General features: G+C 41.3%; 1 protein-coding gene across 2 annotated transcripts; it reads right to left on the bottom strand.

Moving 5' to 3' along the window:
- Positions 1-1,178: 1,178 nt before the first annotated feature.
- Chia (chitinase acidic) lies at positions 1,179-25,590 on the bottom strand. Of its 2 annotated transcripts, XM_042679212.1 has the most exons (11): positions 25,558-25,590; positions 15,865-15,894; positions 14,750-14,951; positions 12,193-12,249; positions 11,452-11,617; positions 7,989-8,113; positions 7,684-7,807; positions 7,238-7,423; positions 6,443-6,562; positions 6,214-6,355; positions 5,074-5,380 (listed from the first exon to the last, which is right to left on the bottom strand). In XM_042679212.1, exons 3-11 carry the CDS (start codon positions 14,824-14,826, stop codon positions 5,136-5,138), a joined length of 1,242 nt encoding a protein of 413 aa, XP_042535146.1. In that variant the 5' UTR covers positions 14,827-14,951; positions 15,865-15,894; positions 25,558-25,590; the 3' UTR covers positions 5,074-5,135. The 2 variants fall into 2 exon arrangements, with proteins under 2 accessions (XP_042535138.1, XP_042535146.1); XM_042679204.1 differs by lacking the exons at positions 5,074-5,380; positions 15,865-15,894; positions 25,558-25,590 and adding an exon at positions 1,179-1,268 and having other exon boundaries at positions 14,750-14,901.
- Between the last annotated feature and the right edge of the window lie 1,690 nt (positions 25,591-27,280).

Raw genomic sequence — 27,280 nt, forward strand, 5'->3', positions numbered from 1 at the left:
TTTATCATGCTTCACATCCCAACTCCCCCTTCTTAAAAAATTATGACATACTTCACTACTTTAAAAGACATTGTTTTAAATTAATAAGTAAATGCAAAGTCAACATCTCTAGAGTCTATAACATTTCTAGCAACATAGCCTCGGACTATGCAAAGCAAAAAATTATTGAAGAAAGTATATACTTTTTTGGTCCTTGGAAACATTTATCCAAACTATTTGTGTGGGTTATAAAGATTTTTACAAATTTCTATGTATCTCTAACCATATTTAAAACAACTCAACAACCAAAAACTAAGATAGTATTTTGGCAGAACAGTAAAGAAAATATGGTGTATATAAGTTAGTGCTGCAACCAAAGAAATACCTAAATGGACAATGGTAGCATCATAAAAATAAATAAAAATATTTATTTCAAGACCTTATATTAAATTCAGCCTAAGGCTGGGAAGGTGGCTCAGTGGCAGAGCACTTGCCTAGCATTCATGAGGCCTTGGGTTCAATTCCTTGGTACCACATAAACAAAAATAAATAAAACAATTAAAAATAAAACCTTTCATTGGCTCTTTTCTTCTTATAAAAAAATAAAATAAAAAGAAGAGTCATGGACTTTTCTGCCCGGGCTGGCTTTGAACTATAATCCCCAGATCTCAGCCTCCTGACTAGCTAGGATTACAAGTGTGAGCCACCAGCACCCGGCTTCAAGCATGGGTTGGTTGTGCATTAGCTAAGCTTTGGCATATCTGTCAAAAGACACAGATCATTCCTTTCCTCCCAGCATTGCCATGGGAATGCAGGCATTGACAAAAAATGCTCATCAAGGGATGAACTTGCAACTGACATTTAACAAGTGTACTTCTAGCTACCACTTCTGTGCCAAAGACTATAGACAGCTGTAAGGGAACCTCTGTGCAAATACAAAAAAGATGATCATTTGTATAACTGAATGGGAGCTGCTTCTTGCCAAGTCTTAAGACATGGTGAGCATGCCAGGCTCTTCATGTAATCCGCACGGTAATCCCACCTCTTTCTGTATAGACTCCAACACTATAGAGATGCATTTTCATACATGCACTACAGTCTAAGAAAATGATTACCACGAGTAGTCTTCCAATTCCATTGCAGGTGTCTGTTGATTACCATGTCCTGGGGTATTTCATAGATCTTGCCCTTTGAGAATGATTGTAAAGTGTTGGACCAGAACCACTCCTCATGAGGATTTTCAAGAATCACGGTTTTCTCATATATGGTCTCCATAATTCATTGCCCTCCTGCAGTAAAATAAAGAGGGTGTCCAAGTCTGCTGCTAAGTGACATCCTCACCCCAGTTTATCTTCAAGTCATTGTGACAGTGCTCTTTGCAAAGCAGTGTGATGTTACAAAGGGAATCAGGCTAAATTTGAAAATTAGCTTGACTAGTTACCAACTGCATGATCATTGACAAGTTATTTGTGCACGGTCTCACTTTCCATACCTGTAGCACAAGGACAATATTTACCATTCAGAGATGAAGAAATAAGAAGTCTAAGGATATTTTCTGCCAGGGGCTATTTGAATATTTAAAATATAATTCATAGGAACCAGGCACTGGTGGCTCATGCTTATAATCTGAGCCACTCAGGAGGCTGAGATTTGAGGATCCTAGTTTGAAGCTAGCCATGGTAGATAAATGTGAAAAGCACTTATCTCCAATTAGTGAGCAAAAAGCTGGGAATGGGGATGTGGTTTGAGTGGTAGAGCTCCAACCTTGAGCACAAAAGCAAACTGTGTTGAGGCCATGAGTTAAAGCCCTAGTACCAGCAGAAACAAGACAAAACAAAACACTTTTCACAGGCCACATAGATTTGTCATACAGGCCAACAAGAAGCACACAAGGAGCATATATGTCTGTCTTGTCATGTACCATGTCAGAGGTCATACCTACAGTGTTCTTTAACCCAGAGTAGGCAATAACCTGCATAAACTAACTTGTTTAATGCTTGAAATGCTTAACTTCTTAATTCTTATCTCCATATCCTTTTATTTATTCTTTCAGTAAGTACTTCTTAACCTCAATATATTGGACATTCTTTTAGGCAGTAGGAATATGCCATTGAAGAGCAATCCTTGTCCCCTTAGAGGTTAATTCCAGTGGAGATATAGAAAAAGGTAAATGCATAAAACATGCTATGTCAGGTAACAGTAAGTATCCAGGAAAAAGGAAGAACATCAGAGAAAAGCAGATAAAGGCAAATTCAATCTTTGATAGAAAGGGAAGGCCTGATGGAAGTCAGAGAGTCAAATAAATAGTCAAGTAGAAATCTGAAGGGAGAATATTTTATTTTGTGCAAAGTCTCCTCAGTAGTAAGATGCCTTGAATACTTAAGAAACAGCAAGATGACATAGCTGAAATTGAGAGAATTATAGGAAGTGATGTCAGTGTAAACAGAGGGTTTAGATCATACCCTTTGCTTGTACATAGCAGGCATATAGAAAACATTTAAGACTAATTAATATGTGGCTGGGCACCAATGGCTCATGCCTGTAATCCTAGCTTCTCAGGAGGCTGAGATTCTAAGGATCAGGGTTCAAAGCTCACCCAAGCAGGAAATCCTTTGAGATCCTTTCTGTCCAATTAATGCACCTCCCCCCCCCCCCCCCCAGCCAAAAAAAAAAAAAGCCAGAAGTAGAATGCTAGCCTGGAACAAAAAAAAAATCATGGAGAGTGCCCAGGCTTTGAGCTCAAAACTCTGGACCAGCACATTTATACACAAAAAGACATTAGTATATAAAAGTGAAAGAAAAATTGAGACGGGGGTTCTACATTTAGTTTTGGTAATTTCTGCATCGTATTAATGGTGATACAACTCATTTTTATGAGGAAATAGTAGCACTGGAATAGGTTTTAGTTTGGAAACACCTGGCCACTCTGTTTTTTAAAGATGCTGGTTCTCAAAGCCAGCAGCTGCTTCCATGTCCTTTCTCCATTAAGTCCACAGCCCTTCATCCTCATGGACTCTTGTAGTGCAAGATGGCTCCCCCACATTCCCAAGCTCTCTTTTTGCCACAGGCTTCATTTTCTAATAGAAATGCAATCATTTTTAATAACTATCCAATTTTATGGGCTTTTCCCCCTTTACTTGATCATTGAGGACACATTAAATCCTGAGCATAAGTCACACAAGTGCTCAGGATTTAATCCATTGGCTTTGTCACCGTGAATGTTGCTTCCTGTGTCCTGAATTCCTATCCCAACTCCATGTCAACAGTGTTGAACTGAAACCATGTCACACCGTCTCTACCATAACCCTTGCTCATAGAAGAACCAAAGAAAACTACACAATCTCAGCCCTGTTCACACAACCTCCAACAACTCTGGTCTTCATATGTTTCATACTCCATGTTCTGCTTGAGTGACCCTATATCCACTTTACCTCTAATGGATGGCTCCTTTCTTTGACTGTCAAGGCCCAAGTAGGGCCTCAAATAGACTCTCCCCATCGAGACCATCTGGATAGCCAAAACCAAAATAGAATTCTGTTGGGTACAATGGCTTATGCCTGTAATCCTAGCTACTTGGACCTAAAAGCAGTGTCCTCCCCTGAGCACATTCTTACACTATCTCTCATTTCCTTATTTATTGTGCCACAAGCACAATATCATCTCATGAAAGAGAAATTTTTGTCTTATTTACCACTGTGTCTTCAGTGCTTAGGGTGCCACTTGGTAGAGGATTAAGTGTTGTGGGTCCACAAATGAGTGGGCATTCCCCAGAGTGCTGCCATGGACCTTAGCAGTCACAAGATTTAGTGTCTCTCACAGAAACACAGTACTTGGTGTCTTGGGAAACAGTAGAACACAGTAGGGTCTAACTTTGGATTTGGCTCTGCAGCTAACTAAGCTGTGTGATGTTGGGCAGTTTACTGGAGTTCCTCTGTGCCTGTTTCCTGGGATTAATAGTATCTGTCTCCTAAGCTTTCTCAGAGAACTAAATTAGAAAATACATAGAAACCCCCCCAAAAACAGAGTTTGAACAGGGCGTGGTGGCACATGCTGTTAGTCCCAGCTACTCAAAAGGCTGAGAATGGTGGATCAGCCTAAGCTACACAGTAAAACTTGTTCTCAACAAATACTGAATTTGACACATGGTAAGCATACCTGCCACCCCCCAAATCAGCCACTGCATTCTTACTACTTTAGGTAGGTAAGGCTACTTTCAGTTGCAAACTTTACTGCTTAAGTAGTAAAGAGGAATTGCACAGTTAAAGGAACATACATATCATCCATCCTTCTTCCTCTATTACAGAATTCAAAGGCAGAAATTTATCTGGGCCTTCCAAAGGAGTTAGAATCAAGGGCTAGAAAACCAGCAGAAAGTGTGCTCTGTGCTTGCTCCATCTCATATACTCCCTGACTTTTTCTGGTTGCTCTGTTCTTGCTCTGTATCCAGGGCAACTCTCCCTTCCCCTCAGTTGCTCTTGACAGCTCTTGAGCTTGCATACTACTGACAGGCCAGAAGCCCTGTTTGCATTGCAAATTCCAAGAGATCTGATTGGCCCTCTTGTCAGATGTGCATCCCAGCCAATCAAAGAGAGGGGTGACAACAGCTAGGGCCACTACCACCTCTTATCAGAATGGGGCAACCTCTTGGAAAAGGAAGCCTTTGAGCCCATGTGCTGGACAAGCACTCCAGGAGGAATTCACTACTGAGATTTCCCCAAATCTACCAACCCTGGAGTTACTAGACTAGCACTGCATCTTCAGCAAAAGTGATCCATGGCCTTCTACTCCTGAGAAAGCCAAGCAGCACATCTATGCCCTTGAATCTGGAAGTCTATTCTCTTCAGGTCCTCAACCCACTCTTGCACTAAATATTCTACATTTCCTTCTCGCAGATTCCAATTTCCATGCAGATGAACATGGGCAGGCGGAAATTCGGTTGGTTAGTCCCAGCACTTCCTCACACATGCTCTTCCACCCCCAGGCGTAGCTGGCATTTTCTTATCCAGGAGAAATTCCTACCCCAGTCACTGAAAACCACAGACATTCATGCTTAGACTGCTGATTTTATTGCAGAACTTTAAGTAGGAGCAAGATTTCTTTTGCAAGAAGCAAAGGAGGCTGTTCAGGAGGCTGGGCAATACAGACACTGGTCATGTTCATGGCCAGTTACAGCAACTGCAGCTGGTGTCAAAGACAAGCCCAGCCTGGCAGTTCTGCTGGTATGAAACTCCATTTACGCAGTGCCAGAAGGCATTTTTGTTATCTGCCACTGGGTAGAGGCCGTCAGCTTTGTCTGCACAGAATCCACTGCCCCCAGAGCCCCCACTGCCACTGCCACTGCCGCTGCCGCTGCCGGGAGCATCAGTGACAGGCTTACTGGGCTGAACAGGAGCCGTGCAACCTGAAATATATACCACAAAGGGCAGACATACAGCAGCACAAGAGGGTTAAGGTTAGGGCTGGGGATGGGATTAGGATTAGGTCTAGGGTTAGGATTGGAGTGGGGTTAGTGTTAGTTCTAGGGCTTGGGATAAGGATAAGGTTAAGGCTAGGCTACGGTGGGTCTGGGTGAGGTTTCAGGCTTCTCTAGAGTTGATGAGCACTGTAGGTGTGGAGGTCTGCAGGCGGGGTGCAGTTAACCCTGTGGTCCCACAACTTGAGGACATCTGAAGATAATGCTATAACTTAGGAAGTAAACCAGCCTCCCTTTCAATAAAAGGTTCTTTTTTGTGGATGATGTATAAGTCATTCAAAATGTCCCTGCTGAGCACACAATGTGTACAAAACACTTTTGTATCACTTGGGTATAAGTAGGGAATAAATATACACTGAGAAAGAATATGCAGACGATTTAGGAAGTTCTGTTCCTGGAATGACAGATTTAAGAGAGCCTCAGTAAGGGCGGATGGAAAAAGGCTCATAAAGAAGTTGATTTCTATAGGAGAGCCAACATAATTTCTACATTCTCTTATATGCCCTGAAGACTTAGCAGACCCAAAGAAAACCTACCAGGTGGGCCTGGTTTCCCACCAGAGCATAAAATTCTGGTTTGGAAGTTGGCGGGAGCTTGAGAAATAGGGAAAGAAGAGGACCTGTGTCTAATCTGAGAAAAAATAGTGTGATAAAATAGAGTAATTTTCTTACACCAAGGGGGTGAGTGGATGCTGAGGTTGCCTGTTTTTGCTGGGGAAGGGACAGTTGTGCACTCTGGCATCCCCCCCTGATGTCACTTACTTTCATTCTGCAGGCCGAGGGCTTTCTTCAGAGTGGAGATCAGGGGGAACTTGCCCTGGTTACAGAAAGTGCCAGTGAAGTCATCCAGATCAATTGCCCACACCATGGAGCCTCCAAAGTTGTTCTGCTTAAGCCACTGGGTCTATTGAAGGAGAGAGGACAACAGGAGTCATTCAGGTTCCTGGAGTTCCAGGCCAGATCCTTGGCATTTCCAAGGCGCTGATCTTACCTTGATGTCGAAGCTCTTGACATCGTCATAGCCAACCCACACATTCCCCTGGTAGGCATAGGGCACCTCCTGAGGCCCATCCCATGCCTCTGTGGCTCCGTCTTTCAGGAAGGTACAAATCTTTAAAAAAAACAAAAATCAAGAAAAGTAGAGATGTGGCTCAAGCAGTAGAAAGCTAGTTGTGAGTGTAGAAAGCTGAGCAAGAGTGCAAGTTCCAGGGTTCCAACCCCAGTACCAGTACCAAAACTAAAATAATAATAATAATAATAATAAAACTTTAAAAAATCAAGATATCTAAAATCCTGTAACTATTACTTCCATGAACGAAAACACATATGCTCAGCTCTAATAATTCTTTTTCCCTTCATGTATCTAGTTAAGGCTTTACTCAAGTTTCTTGTAATTAAAAAGACTTGTAATTAGATAAACTGTACTTGTTTTTATTTGTGGGAAAGAAGAAAGTCTTTTTTCTTCAAGAGCTTATGTTTTGTTCATAAGTGTTTGGTTTAGGGAACCCATAGTAACATGGGAAATGTATTATGCTTTTGTGTTCTACTATAAATGACCTTAAGGATATAGTCTGTTGCTTGAAGGCATATAGGTGTTGTTAAGGGCTCCTCATTTGGATTAATTATGTAAGTACGTTATCAGAAGGCTTTAAGCATTCAGAGCAATACTGGTATAGAGCAGGTAGGTAATACTCAGAATGAACATTTGCAATTTCAGTCGATTCTAGCCTAAAGGCCTAGACAGTGCATGAAATTCACAGAGCACTGTACACCCCAATCTACTCACCTCATAGTAGGCCCAGAACCCAGACTCCCTGGTATAGGGCCCAGCAGGGCCAGCACCAGAGGCAGGGGCACCAATTCCAGTGTTAGAAGGGTTGCTCAGGGTGAAGGTGTGTCCATAGGCTGGGAATCCAACAATGAGCTTCTCAACTGGGGCCCCATTATCCTTCCAGTACTTCATGGCAGAGTCCTGCAATGATAGTGGTTAGCTACAAGCTCCAAACAGTGGTGGATCCATTGCTTAACATGCAAAAGGAGATGATGTTAGTGACAGGTGGATTAGTATTTTGTTTCAAGATATTTTGATGGAATCACATTTAATGAAATAGAGGCAGAGACTTGGACCACTGTCTAAGTGAGAGAGTTGCAGAGCTCAGGTTTCTTTTGTGCTTAATCTCCACATGATATGCATCATATCTGGTCTGCATTCACCTCTGGGGAGTGCCTTACCACATTCAGATAGGTGTTACTGCCCGTCTCAGTTGGGTATTTGTAGAGGGGGCTATTCTCTCCAGTGTAGCTCTCCCAAGAGCCATGGAAGTCATATGTCATGACATGGATGAAGTCCAGGTACCTGAAGTGGGGTACATGGCTTAAAGCACTGCTGATCATCCTTTTCCCCACCTCTGCAGGCAAATGATACTACTTTCAAACCTCCCAAACAAGGTTTCTGAGTAGCAAGACGGCCTCCAGATAAGTATACTACTATGCCTAATGATACAAATGAGAGTTTGAGGATAAGGTGTTTCACTCACTGGGACAGCTGAGGGATCTCATAGCCAGACTTGATTGTGGAGATGCCAGCAGCTACTGCAGCAGTGATCATCAACCTGGGTTTGCCAGTCTGCTTGGCCTCCTCTTCAAAAGCTTCATGAATTTCCTGAAAAATAAAAGGCAGGATAGGGCATATTCAAAGCTGATTTCAGCTCTTTAAATGTTATACATATATATGCATAATGTTTTTCCTTTTCAACAGCTTTCAACATCTCAATAAAATTAATAGGATAGAGGATATTAAAAACTTTATACCTAATTGATCTATATGAGGACTAGAAAATTCCACCAGAATCACCCAGCAAGTTAGTGGTCAGGTCACAATCAGAACCCAGGCCCCTGAAGAGAGGGCAGAGCTCCAACTGCCTCACAATGCTCTGAAGCCCCTCGTGGTGCAGAATCTTGCATTTAGCTTTTAGTAGTGTAGAAAATTGTTTTCATTTGTTTAGTGGAAGAAATACTTTATTGGAGTCACATCCCACCATGTGAAATGCTGGATTGGCTAATGAGAAAGGTGGTAATGCTTAGGTGACAGGTTCTCATTCATTGCCAGAGGTCAGTCCACCTGTGTTTTGTGTGTCTCTAATCTTATTTGGATTTAGTACTTATCATTGGATTGTTTGGTCCAGAGTGTGTTCCAGTCTCTGAAGAGTGTCATGGGACATTTAACTGGAAAAAGAATCCAGTATGGTCTTACTCTCTGTTGCTTCAGTAGCAGAACTAGAACCAATAGGTAGAAAGTATAATTTATAACTCAAGATATGTTTCTGCTTAGGATAGAGTTGCTGTTCTTTCGATTTTCTCCTAGGGATGTCCTTACTACAGAAACTATTCAGAAGCTGGAAGAATCCTTGTCTTGGGAGAGGAAATCTGAAGCCTATATTTAAAACTCTGACCTTTACCATTCCATCCATTTTTCCTTGGTGATCTTCTACCCTTGCTGATACCCAGTCAAATTTGTTATCATGAATGCTAGGTTGTTATTCATCCAATGCCAGTTAGGCAATGCAGATACCTCTCACTTATCATGATCAAAACTAAATTAATCAGTCATTATTTCTCCAAATCTATTCTTCTTCCTGTATTTACTGTACTCATGAATAGCACCAGCCCTCAAAGTCAGAACACTGAAAAACCATCTCTTTTCTACTTCAAATCAATCCCCAGATCTGTTGACTTTTACCTTCTTTATGTCCCTGTGTATGTCTCCTTTCCCCCTCATTGTTAGAACTGTTGCTGGGGCCTTGATCATCTTGTTTGGCTCCTCAAATATCTCTTTATCCTTACCTTTTAATTTATTCTCATGGTTAAAGCCAGAGAAATCTATAAGCTTTATCATAATTCTCCACTATGTAAACATCCTTCAAAGCTGCCCCATGGTCTTAAAGGTAAATTACATATTATTTTTGTTGTTGTTGTTGGTTGTGGGACTTAAACTCTGGGCCTAGGTGCTGTCCCTGAGCTCTTCAGCTCAAGGCTAGGGTTCTACCACTTGAGCCACAGCACCACTTCCTGTTTTCTGAGTAGTTTATTGGAGATATGAGTCTCACGGACTTTTCTGCCTGGGCTGGCTTTGAACCGTGATCCTCAGATCTCAGCCTCCTGAGTAGTTAGTATTACAGCATAAGCCACTGGTGCCCGACTCTAAATTCCATATTCTTTAACCTAATATACAGTTCTCAGATATATGTCCTGATTCTTGCTACCTATGTAGCCTCTCAGGCCAGCACTCACTTTCTTGTTCACATATATCTGTCTGTCCATATGTATGTATGTATGTATGTATGTATGTATATATATATATATATGTATGTATGTAAGTAATATATGTCTTCTTTTTGTGTCATTCTTATCCTCCAATAGTTAACACAAGGTTTTCTCAACACTGAGACAAAGCCTTGGTTTATGTACAAAATGTGTGTGTGTGTGTGTGTGTGTGTGTGTGTGAGTTCTGAGGCTTGAACTCAGGACTTGGGAGCTATCCCTGAGCTCTTTTGCTCAAGGCTAGGACTCTACCACTTAAGCCACAGATCTATTTCTGGTTTTTTGGTGGTTAATTAGATGTAAGAGTCTCACAGGAGCTAGGCACTGGTGGCTCATGCTTTTAATCCTAGCACTCAGGAGGCTGAGATTTGAGGATCACAGTTCAAATCCAGCCCAGGGAGGAAAAGTCTGTGAGACACTTATCTCCATTAACCACCAGAAAACTGGAAGTAGTGCTGTGGCTCAAATTGGTAGAACGCTAGCCTTGAGCAAAAGAGCTCAGGGACAGAGCCCAAGCCCTGAATTCAAGTCCCACAACTGACAAAACACACACACACACACACACACACACACACACACACACACACACACACACGAAAATAATAAAAACAAACAGTCTCACAGACTTTCCTGTCCAGGCTGGTTTCAAACCACAATCCTCACATCTCAGTCTTCTCAGTAGCTAGGATTACAGATATGAGCCACTAACATGTGGATCCAAAATGCTTTCTGATCCTTTCTCAAGAGTCCCCTTTTGTTTTTGCTCCTTTAGTATTTCATAGACCTTTATCATGGAACTTATCAAAATGTACTGCAATTGTTGGTTATGTTTCAGTCTTCTACCTCTTACTGTGCATTCTTTAAAGTCAACGATTATGTATTATCTTTGTCTTCAGCCTGACATCTAACACAATATCTGGTCCACATTGTGTTTGTGCTCAGTAACAGTATGGTGTCTAGTATAATTTCTGGAAGCAATAAACTTAGAAACCAATACCACAAGTAGTGACGAAAATGGCTATGTGGTTTGACGCAAGTTACTTATACCCTTTATATACCTAAATTACTAATCTATAAAAAAATGTAAAATGTATAGTACCAATAGCATAGAGTAAAGGTGAAGATGAAATGAATTGCAGGTATTTATTTTTCCTCCTTGAGTAGCTAGGATTACAGGTATGAGCTACCAGCACCTGGCTTGAGCTACACTTTGTGAGTAAGGCATAGAGTATCTGACATATGGTGCACATTTTTCTTTTTGTTGTGTGTGTGTGAGTGTGTGTGTGTGTGTGTGTGCACCTGTGCACACATGCACGCACCAGTACTGGGGCTTGAATTCAGGGCCTCACATTCTTACTTAGCTTTTTTGCTCAAGGCTGGCATTCTACCATTGAGCCATACTTTCACTTCTAGCTTTTTGCTGGTCAACTGGAAATAAGAATCTCTTGGATTTTGTCTGTCCAGGCTGGCTTTGAACCTTGATCCTTCCATCTTGACTTCCTGAACAGCTAGGATTATAGGGGTGAGCCACCAGTCCCTGGTCACATATTGTTTTTAAATGCTTACTAGATATGACACCCAAGAATTTTGCAGTGCTAATATTCTGTAACTTCTAAATTCTCCTTTAGAAGAAGTACATTTGAATCTTGTTGAGCTACTAAATCTTAGTCTTTTACTCACCTGTACCAAGACAGTGAAGAGATGCTTGTCTTGAGGCGGACTCCCACGAGAACCAGGGTACTCCCAGTCAAGATCTAACCCATCAAAGTCATACTGGCGCAGGAACTTGATGACGGAGGCTATGAAAGTCTTGCGGTTCTCCTCAGTGGAAACCATAGTGGTGAAACTGAGAGAGACTCAAAGATGGCAGGTGTAAGCAGTGGTCCCAAAACACCAGAGTAATGAACACTGTACTTCTTTTGTTGTCTCCGAGCTTTCTCTAGCACTCGTACCACAGATGTTTTTGGTTTTGTCCTGGCTGTCCTTTATACTCACTCTTCTTACCAGCTATACTATCTTAGGGTTCCTTTATTTTGTTATTTACCCAATCTTTCCCTCAGACTGCTCTTGCTTTGAATACCTCACCTCAAGTAGCCCCCCAAGTTTATGTCCCTAAAAGAGTCTTCTTATGTACATGGTTTCTCCTTCTTTCTCCTAGAAGACAAGCTATGTAAGACCCTCCCCGGGGCTTGTCTTCTTTATTGTTTTGGAAGCAGATAAATTTCTGTGATAGAATCCCAGAATATGCACTGAAATTTAAACATAAAATATGTTCAATGTGGAAGCTTTGGTATAGTACTTTACTGAATCATAGTACATCTGTAATACTCTATCTTAAATTGGTGACTCTAAAAGGACACAGATTACTTTGGGCTAACTTGCTTTCAACAACACATAACAGTCTCTCCAAAGAGGACTTACGGGGCAGTTCCAAAGTTCCAGCCTCCAATGGCCAGGAGAGTTTTCAGCTGGCTGTTCCTTTAAAGCAAAAGATGAAAAAGAGAAATTTCCTGTGCATATCATTCATTGTTTCCTTAATGTGATATGATATAATATGGAATAATTTTCTTCAGAAAACTTTCTTTACAAAAATACATACATATTGGAGCTGGGAAGGTGGCTCAGTGGTAGAGCGCTTGCCTTGCACGCATGAGGCCCTGGGTTCGATTCCTCAGCACCACATAAGCAAAAAGAAAAAAAACCCGGAAGTGGCGCTGTGGCTCAAGTGGTAGAGCGCTAGCCTTGAGCTGAAGAACTGAGGGACAGCGCCCAGGCCCAGAGTTCAGGCCCCACGACCGGACCCCAAAAAAAAAAACAAAAACAAAAATACATACATATAGATATATGTTACAATTATTATTTAAGTGGTGTACAAAGGAGTTGCCATTCAACAACAAAACTGTTTGGGAATACAGTGCATCTTGATCAGAAAACCTTTCTTGTTTATTAAATTCAATGAAATCTCATACCCTCCACTTGTTTTTTTCCAGATACAAATAGCTAAAATAGTTGGGTTTCCTGGGTCATAAAACAGGCAGAAATAGAGCCAGTAATTTTTAGACCCCTATCTCATACCATGTACAAAATCAGCTCAAATAAATTAAACATCTAAACATAAAACTTCAAACTATGAAACTACTAGAAGAAAACATGGGGAAACCTCTATGACAATGGCTAATAATGATTTTTATATGAACCTCCCTCCCAAGAACAGGAAACAAAAGCATAGACAAATGAGATTACATCAAACTAAAGATTCTGCACAACAGAAGAAATAGCCATTAAAAAGATAGCATGCCAAGGTCTGGGAAGGTGGCTCAGTGATAAGAGTGCTTGCCTTGCATGCATGAGGCCCTGGGTTCGATTCCTCACCACCAGATAAGCAGAAAAAGCTGGAAGTGGCGCTGTGGCTCAAGTGATAGAGCTCAGCTGAAGAGTGCCCAGAGTTCAGGCCCCACAACCGCCAAAAAAAAAAAAAAAAAAAAAAAGAAAAGAAAAGAAAAAGAAAAAAGATATATCTGATATGAAGTTAAGGGGCTGGGAAGGTGGCTCAGTGATAGAGCGCTTGCCTTGCATGTATGAGGCCCTGGGTTCAATTCCTCAGCACCACATAAGCAAAAAGAAAAAAGCCGGAAGTGGCGCTGTAGCTCAAGTGGTAGAGCACTGGCCTTGAGCTGAAGAGCTGAGGGACAGCGCCCAGGCCCCGAGTTCAGGCCCCACGACCGGACCCCCCCCCCCCAAAAAAGAAAGAAAACTGATATGAAGTTAATATGCAGAATACCAGAAGAAATGTAAACAACTCAATAGCAGGAAACAAATAATATGATTAAAATGGACAAAAATATCTGAACAGATAATTTTTAAAAGAAGACAAAAGCTAATAGGTGTATGGAAAGATATTAAAATGCAAAAAGATATTAAATGATACTAAATGCAAAAAGATGCTAAATGATACTAAATGCAAATTTAAACCACAGATATCATCTCCAACCTGCTAGAATGGCTATTATCAAAGACATATAAGATATCTAGTGTGGTTAAGGATTTGAATACAAAGCACATCTGTACATTATTGGAAATGTAAATTACTACATTTATGGGAAACAGAATGGAGATTCCTTAAAGATTAAAAACAATTTCACATCCAAAGGAAGTGAAATAACTATCTTGAAGAGAGATCAGCACTTCTGTAATCATGGTAGAATTATTCACAACAGCTAAGATGTGAAGTCAGCCCAAGTGTCCATTCATCAGGGAATAAATGGAGAAAAATGATATGCTATTTAAATACGATATAATCCTAGAGGTATGGCAGAAGTTGTAGAGTGCTTGGAGTAGGTGTTGGCCAAAGGATATAAAAATTCAGTGAGGCTTGCACCGGTGGCTCATGCCTGTAATCCTAGCTTCTCAGGAGGCTGAGATCTGAGGATCACAGTTTGAAGCTAGCTGGGGCAGAAAAGTCCATGAGACTCGTATCTCCAAAAATCTACTCAGAAAAAGCTGGAAGTGGCACTGTGGCTCAAGTGGTAGAACACTAGCACAAAGATGCTCAGGGACAGCGTCCAAGCCCAGAGTTCAAGACACAGGACTGGCAAAAAAAGAAAAAAAAATTCTGGGAGACAGGAAGGATAAGTTTAAGAGATTATCACTGTGTAACATGGTGCCTATAATTGATAGCAATGGCAAGTATTGTTTTTAGCTGCCAGGAAAGTAGATTTTAAGTGTTCTCACCATAAAGTAAGTTTGTAACACATCTGTTAATTAGTTCAACTGAATAATTCCATGATGTGTACTATTTCGAACACAGTGTTATATATAAAATAATGTATGCCTTTTGAGACCCTGTCTTATTTTTTAAAAAAAAGAAAGAAAATGCAGGAAATGATCTTATTCTTTACTCCAAACCATTGATTCTGAACTACAGTTAAGAAGCATTGATGTTTGGAGAACTAAATATCCCCTTCTGCCCCTTTCTTACTTCTTTTTCAGTCCATTGAAAGCTTGGTAGAGAGTCACGTCATTCCACTCAATGGTAGTGATCTCATTGTTCCGCATCCCAGCAAAGGCATAGATGAGGTGAGTGCACAGGCAGGGGTCGATGTCATCAGGCTTGAAACTCCCCAGGCCTGGCCGGTACTGGGCCCAGTTGGTGAAGTAACATATCAACTGGTAGGCAGATCCTGAGGGTGATGAGAAGTAAGAATAGTAGGTCATTTAAAATGTGCTGTCAGCTTTGACTCTGTTTCTGTTTCCTTTCTTGTAACCCAGATGCTTAAAGGGAGTAATTTGTGTGAACATTCTTGCAGATGAGTCCAGACACTTGGAGGGTGTGTTGATGGTGTGTGTGTACGTGCACACATGCTCACGTGCACACACACATACATGAACACATGCATGCTAGTACTGGAGCTTGAACTCAGGGCCTGGGTACTATCCTTTTGCTTTTTTGTCCAAGCTGGCAATACAGGCTGGCACTCTACCACTTGAGCCACAGCTCCACTTTCAGCTTTTTGCTGGTTAACTGGACATAAGAGTCCCATAAACATTCCTACTGTGGCTGGCTCCAAACTGCAATCCTCAGATCTCAGTATCTGAGTAGCTAGGATTACAGTCATGAGCTTGTAATCTTTTGTAGTCTCATGAGCCTGTAATCTCCTATCAGAGTTTGTTATTTTTAACTTTGATCCAAAATAAATCTGATATAAGCCTTCTGAAGGAAAGATAAGAAACTAATAGAGGAAGTGAATATGATTGAAGCACTTTATATATATATGTATGGAACTATCGCAATGAAACCACTTAGCTTGTATAATTAATATACCCTAATTTTTAAAACAATAGAAAAGTAAAGATGCCCAGTAGTCTCATGTAGCCCACAGTGTGCCACCAGTTCATGGCTCTTAGGAGGTCAAGCTGTGAAAGACAGCAATGTTTTATCTCTTGATAGCTTTTTTCATATAAAGTAATACTGGAATGTATTTTGCTATCAAATATATTAAATAAGTAATTACTTTGGGAATCATTCATAGTAATTTTGAACTTGATGGCTGAGAAAGATTTTGTGACTAAGAAAACCTGGAGCCAACAACTTACCCAACTGAGCATTCAACTGTAAGGCCAGGGCTGGAAAGAAAGAGAAAACATTTACTCTGAGTCTATTCTCTGTATCCTGTAGTATCTAATTCTGAGGCCTTCAGTACCATCCTTTCTGTCACCAGTTGTTACAGCCCAAGGGAAACTTTGCAACAATCTACTCTTCCACTCATTATTCCAAAATGGCCGCAACGTCCTCTTATTCCACCTTTCATGTAAGAAATGTGTTATTGAATGTGAAGCCTACTACCTAGAAAATAGTACTGACCGAAATTACCCCAAATTCCCTCTCCCTGGTGACCACACATCCGTATGTGCATCACTTCCCAAGCTTGGATGAGCACAGTCTTCCAATAGACAAAGACTCCCCTAAAACAGAGAATTCAGACTCACTTGGAGACTTAGGACATTGGGTTTTTGTGGGGTTTCTTTTGAGCCCTTGTAAGAGAGGAGAAGAATTCAGAATCTCCAGATGCCTCTGCCTGGCTTTACTGGAGGAATTTTGATTTTTGAGATAGGGTCTCAATATGTGGTGGAGGATGGCCCCAGAGGCATATCCTCAACCTCTTGAATGCAGAGATTACAGGCCTTCGCCACTAACCAAGACACTTAAACTCTGCTTTACAAATTGAGCTTAAGGTTTCATTTGGAAAAGATTCTGATACTTGAAAAGGATTGCAAATCACAGCTTTGTAGTAACTAAAAAGTTGTGGATGATATGACTTGACTCTAAACAACTGAATCTCTTTGCATGACTGAATTCCTAAGAGTGACATTTTAATTTTTTTTATCCTCTTTCAAAAAATGTTACCCTTTTCATCATTCTCCTCCATCATTCCCAACCTCACCATCCCCTCAGTTTACCGGGTTCCATTTTCATATATACACATTGGATATTATGACTGCATTCACCCACCTTTCCTCTCTCCATTTGTCTACCCCCTTCTACCATCACCTTACCCCACCAACCTGTTTCAGCTTCCTGGTATTCATTTTGTTAAGCTGTAAATTAGTTGCTCAAATGCATCATTGGAATCCTCCTGTGCATACCACACTTCAGTTAATATGTTTGTGTAAATATGCATATAACCCTGCGTATGCTTCTGTATATGTTTATAACTTAGATCTAATACCTACATATGAAAGAAAATAAACACATCTTGTTTCTCTGAGCCTGACTTACTTCTAGTGTGACTTTTTTTTATAATATACACTCAGCAGTACTCTACAGAATAAGTGAGAAATAATTCTGAAAATAGTGGAGTGAAAACAACTTGTATAGTCTTATTCCAATTCATACTGAAGCAGCTAGTCCCAGGACATGAGCATGGAAACATAATGCCAATCAAAAGTATGTGGTTCAGAAAAATGAATGGAGAAAAAGGTAAGGCATAAGCTACAGATGGAAGAATGAGACAAGCATTGGGGGAAACCAAGTGAGCTTTTCTTTTAGGACCATGTTTGTGGCATCAACAAAGGCACAGATATCACCAGAGCTAATGAAGTTACAAGAACAAGAAGCAGAATGATTTGCATAAGAAGAAACAAGGCTTGAGAATGCTGAAAGAAAAATGGAAATGCATGGAGGCTTAGTGCAACCATGGCTTACAGGTTACAAGAGGCTATAACTGAATACAAACGCACCTGTGAGGAGAATGAGCTTTGCCATCATTGCTGTAGGTACTGTGCCTGCAGAGCCAAGATTTGCTTTTTATACTATTTGAATTACTGGTTATCACATTTGGGTTCCCAAATAGAAAGCATTTAACCAGGATGTGTATGTAGCTAATCAATAAATCAACAGATCTCCTCCTTTGCTGAAGTGGCTTTTTGAACCTCCCACCAACACTGCTATCACCTTCCTGATCCAGTATGGCCAAAAATAATGCCTTGACTCCTAGCAGGGCGTGGGGCACCATCACCATAGAAAGCACTCACCAGCTTAATAGCGTTTGTGGCAGGTTTCCAAGGTAGGTAAGCATCTGTTCAGATTATTGTGGTTAAATTGCATTCTGTGAATATTTTGTGCTCAGGATCAGAGCATATGCTTATTGACAAGACAGTAAAATCCCTTCTAAGTTATTAGCTGTTTTTAAATCCTTTTTCTTCATGAAATTATTTATGTGTAATTTGTACTATAACTGCCTCAGGAAGTTTTCCTTTTCTGAACTTCTTATTTATACTTGTTCTTTGAAATAACTTCAAGTCATAATTACGTAATTAAGATAATTTTATCTTAAGAATATATTTGTGGGGCTGGAAAGGTGGCTCAGTGGTAGAGTGCTTGCCTTGCATGCATAAGGCCCTGGGTTTGATTCCTCCAGCACCACATAAGCAGAAAAAGCTGAAAGTGGCACTGTGGCTCAAATGGTCAAGCGCTAGCCTTGAGCTGAAGAGCTGAGGGACAGTGCCCAGGCCCAGAGTTCAAGCCCCACGACCGGCAAAAAAAAAAAAGGAAGAAAGAAAGAAAGAAAAAGAAAAAGAAGAATGTATTTGTTTCAAAAATGTTTCATTTAAAGTTAGCAAGAACTCTTCAGTGGTCCATAGTTTCAAATTATATTCAGGAGATCCTACAAACATTTCATGCTGTCGATATGTATAGATAATAATAATGTCGAACCAAGCATCTTCTTTTGTGGAACTATTTGCAACTTGTTCCCTTCTAGAATTGTATTTAAAAGGAATTCCAATCTAACCTTTCAAAACATTATACTAATGTAGAGAAGTACAAACACGCTTCTGTAGTTATCCTTTGATGTGTATTTATTGATAATAAATTCCTACTTCAGCTTTAGCTCTCTTCTTCTCAGCCTCTCTGGTTCTGGCATCTGGAACATGCCTCTGCTAAAGCTATCACCATCTTCCCTGCAATATCCCCTGCTCTTCTCTACTTACTCTAATCTTAGCAATTCCTCAGTCCAGTCCAAATCTTTTCTTTACATTTCAGTTGTCTCCTCTTCCTCTTTATATACTCTAGTACATATTTTCTATACTTCTTATATAGTAGTCTTATAAGGTGTCCATCATAGAATGTTAGAATTATTTCAAGTCTGGACTGCTGGTTTCTTTATTACACATGGAAATTAAGTTGTATCCAATCATTTTATGATAAATAGGCCTGTGTGTTTGGTTCCCATTTACTGGACCAGAGGAAGTCCATAGAAATATTGTCATGGAAGATTTCAATTACAAAAACAAGGCAAATGAATTATATCTACTATGTTGTAGTGATTGTACTTACTGCTTATGTCACTTAAATTATGTCATAATTTTGCAAGTGACTAAAAGCAACTCCGACCAAAGTAAATCAATGTACTGGGAAGACACGAGGAAACTCAGATAAAGATAACTCATTATGGTGTGGAATCCTGCAGATGTCCCTGACAGCTGTGTGGCTATCATCTGGCAATAAAAGCCTTTGGTTTTGCTGCAGAAAAGATTTAAAAAATAAGTAAAATGTGAGATTAAACAGATTTATTAACAAGCCACAGTATACATTCAGTTTGAGTTTGAGTATGCAAGAGAAACTCCATTTTATCTCTAGTAAGATATACTTGTTTTAGGCTACAGTCTTGAGATTCAGATTAGGATATTTTTATACAAACCATTTGGTTAATCGATTAGTTTAATTGTACTATTTGATTAATCAGTCACTTTATTGTTCTTTTTATTTTTTTTGTCATCGGGCTTAAACTCTGGGCATGGGTGCTGTCCCTCAGCTCTTGGGCTCAAGGCTACTGCTCTACCACTGAGCCACAGTGCCACTTCAGGTTTTCTGGTGGTTTATTGGGGATAAGTCTCATGAGGACTTTGCTGCCTGGGCTGGCTTTGAACCGCAATACTCAGATCTCAGCCTTCTGAGGAGCTAGGATTACAGATGTGAGCCACTAGTGCCCAGCTTCACTTTATTTTTTTCTATGTATTAATTTTGAGATTGGCTTGTTCGGGTTTTCCTTTGGGCTTGAAGTACATTGTTATTTGAGATCTCTGATATTTTAAAGTAGAAACTCATAGCATTAAGCTTCCCTCTTAGCATTGCCTTTTCTGAGTCCCTAGCTTTCCAATGCCATTTCAGTTACTAGCTAGTTAGAAACAATACCTAGAATAGCACTATCTTTTTGCTTTTTTTGCTCAAGGCTAGTGTTCTACCACTTGAGCCTTAGATCCACTTATGGATTTTGATGGCTAATCAGAGATGAGTCCTTTGGACTTTCCTGCCCCAGATGGCTTTGAACCAGGATCCTCAGACCTCACTCTCCAGAGTAGCTAGGATTATTGGCATGAGCCACTGGCACCTAGCAATGAATCTAGGAGTTTAAAATTTTTCTCTTATTTCTTTGATTACCCATTCATATTCAATATTATTTAGTCTTAATATGTTTGAATATTGTGTGTGTGTGTGTGTGTGTGTGTGTGTGTGTGTGTGTGTGTTAGTACTAGGGTTTGGACTCAGGACCTCATGCTTTCCCTTAGCTTTTTTGCTCAGATAGCACATTACCACTTGAGCCACATCTTTACCCTGGCTTTTTGCTGGTTAATTGGAGACAAGAGTCTCTTTCATTTTTCTGCTTAGGATAGCTTCAAATCTTGATCCTCATATCTCAGCCTCCTGAACAGCTATGACCTATTGTGTCATTTAATTCTGAAGTTCACTTGTGGATTTTTTTTTGTCTGATGATATATGGATAAGAACGAAGTATTAAAATCAGTCCCTCATTATCATGTTGGGATATATGCTTTCATATCTACTAGTATTTGTTTTAGAAACTAGATATACCAACATTCAGTGCATGTGTTTAAATTTGTTATATCTTCTTTTTTTTGTTTTTTTGGCCAGTCCTGGGGCTTGAACTCAGGGCTTGGACATTGTCCCTGAGCTGCTTTTTTTCCCCTCAAGGCTAGTTCTCTACCTCTTGAGCCACAGCACCACTTCTGGCTTTTTCTGTTTATGTGGTACTGAGGAATGGAACCCAGGGTTTCATGCATGCTAGGTGAGCACTCTACCACTGAGCTACCGTCCCAGCCCCAAATTTGTTGTATTTTCTTGATGTATTCTTCTCTTTATCAATATAAAGTGATCCTGTTTGTCTTTTTTCACCAATTTTCTTTGAAAGTCAGCTCTGGAAAATAAGAATATAGATATTCCAGTTTTGGCTTTGCTTGGAAATTTTATCTCATCTTTTCACTTTAAGCCAAACTGTCTTACAATGAGACATGTTTTTATAAGTAGCCTGGAGGACTCTCCCTGAAGACTTGAGTAATCAGAACAGCCAGAGCTTCATTGTAGGTAAATCTCCTAACACTTTTACACTGTTTTTCCTTGGGTACAAAAGACTTGTGACCTTCCTCCCTTGTCCACAACCCATTTTCATTTAGTTGATGTTCCCTTTTGTTTATCCACTCTTCATTTGTTTCTAAGCAGAATAGTTTTGCAGGTAATCAGAATCAAAGTCATCCCTGAGATACCTTAGAGCACTGCACATGTAGCATTCCGGTCTGCCACAGTATTTCCCTGATTTATGGAGGAATATTGAGTAGCTTCTAAAGGATTAGGATCAGTCTTTCTTCAGTTTTTTTTTCCCCTGATTTGCAAGAAGTCAAAAATTTTGCGAGCCAGAGTGAAGGGGATATAAAAGAAGGGATTATTGAGATAATGGTATCAGAGTTCAGATAGTGTATGAATAAGGGGCTATGGGGTGGAATTACACAAGGTCTGGATTAATCAATATTTCTGGTCTGACTTTAATCCAGGGAGGATGGAGGAATTTCACAGGAATTAGCAGCAGATAAAAGACGATATTTTGAGGGATTTAGATTTGAGAAGTTGTTGGCCTTGGCAGGCTCCAGGTTTAATAGAATACTTCCACTTGTGCGGACAGGGCTCTGGGTCATTTTTTTTTTTTTTTGGTTGGTTGTGGGGCTTGAACTCTGGGCCTGGCACTGTCCCTCAGCTCTTCAGCTCAAGGCTAGCGCTCTACCACTTGAGCCATATCACCACTTCTGGCTTTTTCTGCTTATGTGGTGCTGAGGAATCGAACCCAGGGCCTCATGCATGCAAGGCAAGCATTCTACCACTGAGCCACCTTCCCAGCCCCTCTGGGTCATTTTTTAAAGAAACAGAAATAGCTCAGGCTACAGAGATTTCAATATCCCAAACTACAGGTTCTACTTAATATAAAACAATTTTTGGTATATTTTTGGTGCTATGGTAGTTGGTTCTATTAATACCTCCAAGAAGGAAGATGTATGTCTAGCGATGAAGTGAAACGTGTGTCCAAAATAAGCAATATAATAATGGGGCAGGGTATTCTAGGAACACCAAAAATATTTAAGGAAAAACACTAATTCACAAAGTTTGCAAGTTAAGAGTTTAGTAAATCTTTAGGTCTTTATAGAGTTTTATCAATATCGGTTACTACACAAGATTTATTAGGGAAAAACAAAGATCCTCAGAATTCAGTTAAGGTAAGGATTGAACCCCTTTACCTAAGAGAATTTATCATTTTACCTGACTCAGAGAGTTTACCTGAGGCTGTGCTGCGCACAATGGTGGTACACACCTATAATCTCAATTACTCAGGAGGTAGGGATAGGAAGATTGAGGTTGAGTCCAGCCCAGAGTCTGTCTCAAAAAACAAGCCAGGCATGGTGGTACACACTTATAATACCAGCTACTTGGGAGGCAAATGTAAGAGGCTCACAGTCCAGGCTGACCTGGACATAAGCATGAGGCACTTTGTGAAAAGTAACTAAAAGCAGAAAGGACTAGGGGTGTGGCTCAAGTAGTAGAGCATCTGCTAGGCAAATGCAAGGCTCTGAGTTAAAAAAAAAAAAGTTAACTGAGGAACTTTCTATGTTAATGTCAGTTGGCTGTTTAGGTATCCACAAAGGAAGGAAAGTCTGGTTATCCTCAGCCCCTAAGGTAGCTAGATATAGGCAGATGTCTTTCTTTGCCTTTGGAATCAAGGACATTCTTTCCTTCAATGATGTCTCTTCTTATACAACTGGTATTTGGGTCCTTTCATAAGGCAGTCCTAGTGTCTACACTGGTAACATTCATTAGGCTTCTTGCAGTCAGCCTCTTAATCAAACAGCTCAGGTCTTTCCGCTGAGGTGGCATATTTTTATTCAAGAGAGGTAAAGCACTCCCCCCCTCCTCCCCCTTCACTGCCATAGCTATTAAGCAAGCAAGCCTGTTCCTGTGCCTGGAACTGTTCTCCCAGGACTTGCTGAACTTTTCTTCTCTTATCTCAATTGTTGAAAATGCAAATGCCAAAATTTAACAATTGAATAATGGGATTTGTGGGCTCTATTGTTTGCCTTTGAGTCTTTGGGCTGATACTTGAGGAGAATGACTAATGATGAAAGTTCTCAATAGTACTTGCCCTTCAGGTGGATCAGGATTCATGTTGCTATACTTTCTCGGGTCTGTCAGGTGACTTCAAAACTGGGCAAGATTTTCATCTTCGTCCATAATGTGTCTGATTTTTTCTTGGATAGGTTTGCTCACAGACTGTTGCTTCCCCCAATTCAACAGCTAGTCATATGACTTCAGAATCTTCACTCCCATCTAAGGGCCTCATTTAAACAGCTGTGGTCTCAGAGACTTGGTGGGATCCCTTGCATGGATTTTATCCCCAGAAACCTGTGCTGTTCAAATTTGGCTTTTCTCCTCAGGAATACAACAGATTGGAAGACTAATATACAAGACTGGAAGAAATTAAATCGAAGGCAATGTTTAGGAACCTATCAGGATCTTCTGAAAACAGGCCCAATGTTAGTATACTCCAGTTAGTTCTAACTGGCCAATGAGAAGGAGCATGCTTGCACAGAATTCTGTCTTCTCCTCCTGCCATTTTCCTTAAAGGGCAGAGATTATTATTCTCAGAAACATCTGGATGGTATGAGGTCTCACTTTGAGTTACACTAGTGGGAATAAGCCTCTGTTCTAATGGGAGTGAATAAGTTTCAAAGGGAACTGAAGTTGATTGAAGTACCTATTTTTTCAAAAAGCTGTGGTGGGTTGACTTGGTTCCACTTTGCTAGAAAGAAGAAAAAGAAGAAAGAAATCTAGATTCCTCTAATTGGGTGGACAGGAAGAAGAGAAGGGAGTTGGGGTTGTAGGTGATCGGAGAAGATGATTATGATGATTCTATAGGTTCTGAACTACTTCTTGTCCTGTCGTTGTCTGTCTGTACTTTTGTTTTCCTTTGTGAGCACGGCTGCTCCGATTCATATTGTGTAAAGGGTTGTCGAAGCAGACGTGCTTGCATGACAACCCTGGAGGAATCGGGAGATGTCCCAGATCCTCTTGGGGGGGGGGGATCCTTGGAACCCTGCCGTGTGAATTGTGGGGTGATGGTCCTTGGAACCCTGCTGTGAGAATTGTGGGGTGTGGGTTGGTTCGGTGTTGGGCTGGAACTGACCAAGAGGGCCTCCTAACCAAGGCCCAACTGGCCCAGTCCGCTCCTTCTGCTGTGGGGCGTGGATCAGTGTGGAACCCCACCGTGACAGGAGTCAGCGGACCAATTACGGAGATCTCCACTTCATAACTGTCAGGCCTGCGTGTGTTTTGTTTGTACTGTTTATTGTTTTGGATTGTATGACTGACAGGACTGGAAACCATGGGCACCCTCCATCTAGCCTCCTAGACTTACAAAAAGAAGCTGAGAAAGAGGAAAAGAAATTGTACCCCCGTTTTTCAGGGAGATAACTTGGAAGAAGAAATGTTTCCTCCCCCATACTCCCCTTCCCAGGTTCCTTTTGTAGAACCTGAGAATGATCAAGAGGAGGAGGGAGCTATAGAACCAGCAGCCGAAACCTCGGCACCTGCCCTTAAAGTTTCTGAGGGGCCAGTCACTCGACAACGCTATGGGATCAACCCCCATTCTAATGCAGCTGTTTTTCCCTTACGTGCCGTAGGTCCTGTGGATGCAGATGGTCAACAGCAACTCCAGTATTGGCCATTTTCTACCAGTGATCTATACAATTGGCGCACCCAAAATGCCCCCTGTTCTAAGAAACCCCAAGATTTAAGTTGTTTGCTTGAAACTATTCTCTTTACTCATCAGCCCACTTGGGATGATTGTAGTCAGCTTTTACAGGTCCTTTTTACCACTGAAGAGAGAGACCGTATCTGAGAGGTGGCCCGGAAACATATCCCTGGCCCCACAGGAGCGCCCATCACGGATCCTGCCCTGATCGCTGCCTATTTTCCTGAGATCCGACCAACATGGGACTACAATAGGTTGAAGGTAGGGAGCGACTCCTCGTCTACCGCCAGGCTCTGTTGGCAGGTATCAAGGTGGTGGCTCACCGACCTACTAATATGGCCAAAGTATATGATGTTAGACAGGGAGGAAGTGAAAGTCTGGCAGCATATCTTGAGCAGCTCATGGAAGCTTTTAGTCAATATCTTGAGATCCAGGAGTCAGCTCAGATGATTATGTTTGCCTATATAAATCAAGCTGCACCAGACATAAAGTGAAAGTTGCAGGCTCTAGACAGACTTGGTGAAAAGTCTATTAGGGATCTAGTAGTCGCAGCAGAAAAGGTTTACAATGAGAGAGAGACAGAGGAGCAAAGACAGAAAAGGAAGGACAGAGAACGTGAAATTGAGCATGAAAAGAGAGACCAGGCCAAGGAAAAGAGGCCAGATGTGTTGGACTCGCCACTATCGCATGCCAAGCATACCTGGTTCACAGACAGCAGCAGTTTCATTCAAGATGGAAAAAGGCACGCGGGTGCAGCAGTCACCATGGACACTGAGATAGTGTGGGCAGAAGCACTTCCCCAGGGAACGTCTGCACAAAGAGCAGAACTAGTGGCATTAACGAAAGCCCTACAGATGGGAAAAGGGAAGAGACTAAACATTTACAAGGACAGTCGGTATGCTTTTGCCACCGTGCATGTCCATGGAGCCATTTACCAAGAGAGGGGGCTGCTGACAGCTGAGGGAAAGACTATTAAAAACAAACAAATTTTAAGCCTCATCCAGGCCTTATGGGAACCAGCAAATATTATGCCCTGCCCTGGCCATCAAGCCAAAGGAAATAACTTGGCCGATCAGGCAGCTAAAGAGGCGGCCCTCCAGCCCAGAGCGGAAGTACTGACTCTAGTAGACCCAGGGCCACGAGCTTTGCCTCCTGAGCCTCAGTACTCCCAAGAAGACTTGGAGTGGATAAAGAAAATTCCCATGGCCTATAAACCCCCCCAGACAGAGAAGAAAACAAAGACTGGTGGAAAACTGGTGTTCTTAAGAGAAAACTGGGATTCTTAAGAGAATCCATCGGGTCTCTCACATGGGAACCCGAAGAATGCAGGACTTGCTCCGACACTTAGAAGTAAAAATTAGGCAAGGAAATCAACTCATTGAGGACATTGTTAAAAATTGTAAAGCCTGTCAGCTCACCAATGCCCCCAATCAACTGATTACAAAAGGAGCTCACCTCCGTGTAGATAGGCCAGGTTGTATTGGGAAGAGACTTCACAGAAATTAAAACTGGAAAATTTGGATATATATATTTGCTAGTTTTTGTAGACACCTTTTCAGGATGGGCCGAAGCCTACCCAACAAAGCATGAGACTGCGAAGGTCGTGGCTAAGAATATCCTGGAAGAAATCCTACCCAGGTATGGCTTCCCATCCACCATTGGGTCCGGCCTTCATCTCAAAAGTAAGTCAGGGAATAGCTGCGGCACTGGGGACAGATTGGAAACTGCACTGTGCTTATAGACCCCAGAGTTCAGGGCAGGTAGAAAGAATGAATCAGACTCTAAAAGAGACCTTAACTAAATTGGCCTTGGAGACTGGTGCAGACTGGGTATTGCTCCTTCCTTTTGCCCTGTTTAAAGTAAGAAATTCACCCTATCAGCTTGGCTTTACTCCTTTTGAAATAATGTATGGACACCCTCAACCCATTATTCCTAGCCTTCAGACTGAATTGCTTGCTGGTTTGAGTGATACTGAATTTCTATGTAAACTTGACTATCTACAGCTTGTCCACAAAAGTGTGTGGCCCCAGCTTAGAGCATTATATGATTCTGCTTCTATTTCTACTCCCCAGTCATTTAAACCAGGGGACTAGGTGTTTGTTCGAAGGCACAACTTGAGATCTCTGGAACCACGGTGGAAGGGACCTTACATGGTACTACTGGCTACACCCACTGCCCTTAAGGTGGACGGTATTGCTGCTTGGATCCACTGCTCCCACGCCAGACCGGCTGACCCCTTTGCCCTGGACGATTGTGGGGAAACATGGGAAGTCTCCAAGCATCCTACCCAACCACTCTGCATACGCCTCAAGAAAAGAAAAATGGACTGATTGTTATTGGTATTGTTGTTTATGGCTAAGGTCAGAGAGAAACTAGAAAAGAAAAGAATCCATTCAAGATCGAGAGTTGTTGGAGTTTAGTTT

Source organism: Dipodomys spectabilis, unplaced genomic scaffold, assembly GCF_019054845.1.
Source record: "Dipodomys spectabilis isolate Male_0828 unplaced genomic scaffold, ASM1905484v1 ptg000002l, whole genome shotgun sequence".
Lineage (NCBI taxonomy): Eukaryota > Metazoa > Chordata > Mammalia > Rodentia > Heteromyidae > Dipodomys > Dipodomys spectabilis.

Bases quoted from the DNA above. Each gene is read 5' to 3' on its own strand.
- Chia (XM_042679212.1), bottom strand. From the start codon at position 14,826: ATGCGGAACAATGAGATCACTACCATTGAGTGGAATGACGTGACTCTC. The intron at 7,808-7,988 runs GTGAGTGAAACA...ACCCCACTTCAG, and splicing joins GAGATCCCTCAGCTGTCCCA to GTACCTGGACTTCATCCATG. The intron at 7,424-7,683 runs GTAAGGCACTCC...CTATCATTGCAG, and splicing joins GTAACACCTATCTGAATGTG to GACTCTGCCATGAAGTACTG.